Source organism: Echinops telfairi, unplaced genomic scaffold (genome assembly GCF_000313985.2).
Source record: "Echinops telfairi isolate 266 unplaced genomic scaffold, ASM31398v2 ScPeMD7_2010;HRSCAF=2546, whole genome shotgun sequence".
Classification (NCBI taxonomy): domain Eukaryota; kingdom Metazoa; phylum Chordata; class Mammalia; order Afrosoricida; family Tenrecidae; genus Echinops; species Echinops telfairi.
The window spans coordinates 23,234,979-23,240,181 of NW_022105908.1; the positions used below are offsets into that span (position 1 = coordinate 23,234,979).

A 5,203-nucleotide genomic window follows, 5' to 3' on the forward strand; every position below is an offset into this window, starting at 1 on the left:
ACCTCCCAGTGATGGCCATACTCATCCTGGGCCTGGCAGCCCACAGGGGTCTCAGCAGGCACCCTCCTGCCCACCAGGTGCCCACCCCGCAGAGGCGGCCCCTCTATCTAACGGCCCCCTCTCCCAACAGTGGACTCACTTAGAGAGGAGTGAGAAAGCCTCTGAGCAGATGGCAGGGCAGGGGACGAACTTGACGAGGATGTGGCCCAGCGCGGCTGGGAAGTGGGCGCGGGTGACCTTCTCCAGCACGGAGCTGAAGGTGTGGATGTCGGCCGCCTTGCAGGACGGGTCCCCCGAGCCTGTGTCCAAGATGCTGCCCCCGTGCAGCACCAGCAGGAGGACGTGGGTCTTGCAGGAGCGCGGAGCACAGCCTTCCTGAGAGGGACAGCCGTCAGAGAGAGAAGGGACGGTGGCAGGGAGTGGGGAGGGACACACACAAGCGGGGAGACAGTGGCCCGCTGGTCTTGGGGCCGCAGTCAGAGGGGCTCTCCAGCCGACACAGGTGCCTTCGTAGAGGGGACACGGGCTGCCAGGTGGGCGAGCCCTTCGGCGGTGGGGCTGGAAGGGGCTCCGGTGGGAGACTGAGGCCCAAAGGAGGATAGGTGACTGAGCAAGTCAAGGGAGGAGCTGGGGAGAACTCGGCCGCCTCCCTGCCAGCCCAGGGCTCCCCCGACCATCCTGAGGTGACCCGGGGAGCCAGCCCACCTCGCTGTCCTCGTGGCTCTCCATGCTCCCCTGGGCTGGGAACCTCTGCCGTCTCAGGGACACGCGGTACAGCTCTCCTGTGAGGGGACAGGAAGACGTCAGCTGCCCAGGCCCCCCCACGGGGACGGGGTCGTGGAAGGGATGGGGTGGGAGTTCCCCGGAGCCCTGCTGGCCCCATGCTTGGGGGACTGGTCAGCCAGCCCTGGGTTGACAGTGGACTGAAAGTGCCGAGGCTGAAGCCAGGGAGACTCGCCTCAGCCCATCTCCCCACGCCTCCAGAGTCAGCACTCCGGAAGCTCCCTCCTCCTACAGAGAAGGCCGGCAGGGTTCTGTCACGGAAGCCAGCAGGGGCGTCCCTGGAGGGCACAGCCTGCTTTTCGTCACCACCCACAGCGAGGAGACTCTATTGCCCAGGAATCTGGGCCAGGCGTCCCTCGGCGAACAACCACAAGAGCTGGGTCAAAGATGTTCCGAATGATCTCTTCGACGCTGCCAGAGCATGCACTGGGCCAGAAAGAACAGGGGGACCAGGATTTGGGCGTGGGGGGGGGGCGCTCAGAGAGGGAAGGACAGCATTTAGGACCACCCCATGAGCTCTGGGTGAAGGAGGCCAAGGCCAGAACACCCTCCTGCTTCTTGCAGCTTCCTGGGCTCAGGGGCCGCCTCCTCCAGGAAGCCCTTATCTATGGGCACTGGGGCCTGCCCTTAATCAGGTTGAGAAATGTCCCTTCTACTTCTTTTTGTAATGAGTGTTTTCATCAAGAATGGCTGGTGAATTCCATCAGATGCCTGTTCTGCATCCACGGTTACCATCATACGGTTCTTATCCCTTATGTTGTTTATATAGTGAACTACATTGTTTATCTAATACTCAATAATCCTTGCCTATATGCCACTAATCCCATTATGATTTTTAGAAAACGTTTTGTTACATTGTCACCGAGAATTTTATTGAAAACCCTGGTGTCTCCATTCATCAACTTTGCCCAGCTTACGTATCAGAGTTAACCCTGCTTCATCAGGACTCGTTGTTTCTTTGCGTCTTTGATTTTCTTCACTTTGCCCTCCTCTGGATGAGGAGAGGCCAGTAGTTGCATCGTAGATGGCTAACTGTCTGCCCCCCACCCCCACCCCAGCTTTGGGAACGCAGCCAGCTTGTCCACTTACACCTTGTCCGTGGTGGCTCATGCTAGCTGGACAGTCACGTCGTTGCCGCAGAAATTTGACAGCTGGTACAGGGGGAAGCGCTGACTGCCCAGCCCTTTCCAGAAAAGATCGTCAATCCTGAGCTAGCATCAGTGCGCCTACAGCTCAGGACACGGGACTTCCAGGTGGAGGCAGACCCTTCCATCGGCACCCTCCTCTCAGGGCTGCCAGCCACCTGTGTCCTCTGTGTGACGGACCCACGCAGCTAGACAGGGAGCCACTTGTTTGCCCTCGGGGACAGGGAGCTCACTCACTCACTAAGGAAGCCATTTCTGCAGATGTCCGAACACCCATGTCCATGGCAGCACTACTCACGTTAGCCAAGAAGGTGGGCACAAGTCAAGTGCCCGCTGGAGTAGGGATGACTAAGAAAACTATGGGGCACGCGCGCGCGCGCGCACACATAACCACACACACGTCAGACTTGACAGCATTCAAGAAGGATGAAGAATCTGGAGCATGCCTCCTAGTGGAGAAGACACCGTGCTGCGTGAACCTGGTCAGTCACAAAAAGACAGAGGAGGCCAGGGTTGCAAAAACTCAAGCAAAGGTTGACTTACAGGAGGACACCGTCCCTGAAGGGCCCCAGGGGAAGACGAGGAAAGAAACCGGCCACTGAGGGTGATGGGCGGAGGGAGCGATCATATACAGGGGGAGGCAGGGGGCAAACTCACTTCCATGGAGTTGATTCCGTTGAGTTGACGCATAGTGGCCAGAGGAGGTTTCCAAGGCTGTAAACCTTCACGGGAGTAGGAAGCCTCCTCTTTCTCACTCAGAGCAACTGCTGGGGTCGAACCACCGGTTTGGGGGTTAGTAGTTCTGGGTGTAACCCACTAAACCACGGGGGCTTCTTCAATGAGGGGGAGGTAAACACAAAGTGGTCAGGACAGAGAGAGGCACTGGGCAGAGCACAAGAGTTCAAGGCAACAGAGGTGCATATTGTCATGCACACACGCCGGCGGTAACAGGAACAACAGCCTATGAATGGATACACAGAGAGATACTGCACAGGTGGGGAGGAGGATAGGACTCTACAAATATAGTTTCCTAAACTGACAATATAGCCATGAACATAGTGGAACATACTGGGGCAAAGTTATGCAAACTCCTTCCAGAAAATAGAAAACTGCTCACTCTCAGCACATGGATTCTGCCTTGTAACAATCCTATAGGACAGTGTAGAACTGCCCTGGTGGGTTTCCAAGATTGCCACTCTGTGTCTTTCTCCTGTGCAATGGCTGTGGTTTTGAACTGCTGACCCCAACGTATCAGGGCTCCTGCAAGTGTCTTAGCCATATAGCCAAATACCTTGAGGGAATGAGTCCTGGGGCCTGGTAGCTCAGGACCATAAGTTTCGTGGGACACTAAGGTCAATTGGTGTAACGTAGTCCACATAGACAATGTTCTATAGTCTATTTTAGTGAGTAGTGACTGGGCTCTTGTGGCAGTTACATAATCTCCTGTCAACTTGCAAAGGGGAGGAGTCTAGCCTGTCAAGCAGGCCATAGCCAATGAGGCCTCTGTGCGGATTCTGGGAACTCCTTTCTTCCTCCCTGGTGGCAGGACACGCTCTCTCTGCTTCCTCTTCCTGCTGACAAGCTACATGGAGCTACACAGATGCAGCCAGAGTCCTGGAGCTGGAGGAGCCATGTGGGGGTCCCTGCCAGCACTGAGATGCTTCCACCACCACTGGATCCACAAGACTTTCTGCCCACTAACCTGTGATCTTCCTGCATTCTGTATCATTACATGTGTTGCATGAGTCTAAAGAGGCATTTATAGACTGGTAACAGACATATGGGCTAATATCAGACTTATGGACTGGGCTGGGATGTTTTCTCAATATTCGATTGCTCAAGTATATAAACCTCTTTCTTATATACATATATGAGTGTCTATGAATTTGTTTCTCTAGTCAACCCAGACTAACACAGGTCTGAAAAGCTTGTGAGTAACCATCTAAGATATAACTACTGGTCTCTCCTCTTCCAGAGGAGAGAAAAATGAAGAAAATCAAAGATGTAAAGAAACAATGAGTCCTGATGAAGCAGGGATAACCCTGATACGTAAGCTGGGCAAAGTGATGAATGGAGACACCAGGGTTTTCAATAAAATTCTAGGCAGTAGAATGCAACAAAAAATTTCTTTAATCATAATGAAGTGGGATTACTACCAGATATGCAAGGATTATTGAATATTAGCAAACAATCCATGTAATTCACTATATAAACAACATAAGGGATAAGAACCGTATGATGGTAACCGTGGATGCAGAAAAGGCATCTGATGGAATTCACCAGCCATTCTTGATAAAAACACTCAATAAAAAAAGGAGTAGGAAAGAAATTTCTCAACCTGATTAAGGCCATGTATGCAAAACCAACAGTCAGTATCTCACTTAATAGAAAGAAATTGGGGGGAAAATCCTCTCTGTACAGGAACCAGATAGGGCTGCTCTTTAGCACCACTCTTATTTAGTAGATAGTCCTGGAAGTCTTAGCCAGAGCTATCAGACATCAGAGAGACACCAGAGACATTCACACTGGCACGGATTAAACAAGACCCCATTGGCAGATGACATAATCCTGTATAGAAAAAAAAATACATGGATTCAATTTTTAAAATTGATGGGGTTAATTGAAAAAAATTGGCAGCATAGGAGGCTATAAGAGTAACATACAGAAATTTGTTGGATTCTTGTATATTACAGAGGATGATGCCAAAAGGAAATTAAAAGAACAGTATCATTTACAATAATTGCCCTAAAGATAAAATATCTAGGAATACATCTTACCAGAGAATCAAAAGATTTACACAAAGAAAACTAGACAACACTCCTACAAGAAACCCCCCAAAAGACCTTACACAAAAGCAACAGTGTCCCAAGATCTTGGATAGGTCGACTAAATAGAGTGAACATGTCAGCGTTACTGAAAACCCTTGACAAATGCAATGAAGCCTGATCCAAACCCCAGCACCGTTCTTCAGAGGAAGGGAAAAGCTAGTCACCAACTTCATCTGCAAAGGAAAGCAGCCCATAGAAACAAAACGCTATTAAATGACAAACAGTAGAGACCTGCCCCCGCCAGGCTTCAGACCTAGTATGTACCCTGCTAATGAACACAGCTTGGGACTGGTCCAGCGAGAGGTGTGCCGATCATGTGTTACAATTGAGAACACAGAAATGCAACCAAGCACCTACCAAAAACACACCAAACTCAATGTCATCAAGGCCATGCCAACCCACAGCGACCCTTAGGACAGGCAGAACTGCCCCTGTGAGTTTCTGAGA

At 51.4% G+C, this 5,203-nt stretch overlaps 1 protein-coding gene across 1 annotated transcript in view; it reads right to left on the reverse strand.

Annotated features, from left to right (window-relative positions):
* Positions 1-5,203, reverse strand: part of PITPNM3 (PITPNM family member 3) — a 169,736-nt gene that overhangs the window by 34,674 nt on the left and 129,859 nt on the right. The window contains exons 5-6 of the mRNA XM_004716151.2: positions 706-782; positions 140-375 (exon numbers count right to left, since the gene is read on the reverse strand). Of these exons, the coding sequence (XP_004716208.2) occupies positions 140-375; positions 706-782 (313 nt within the window). The remainder of the gene's footprint in view (positions 1-139; positions 376-705; positions 783-5,203) is intronic.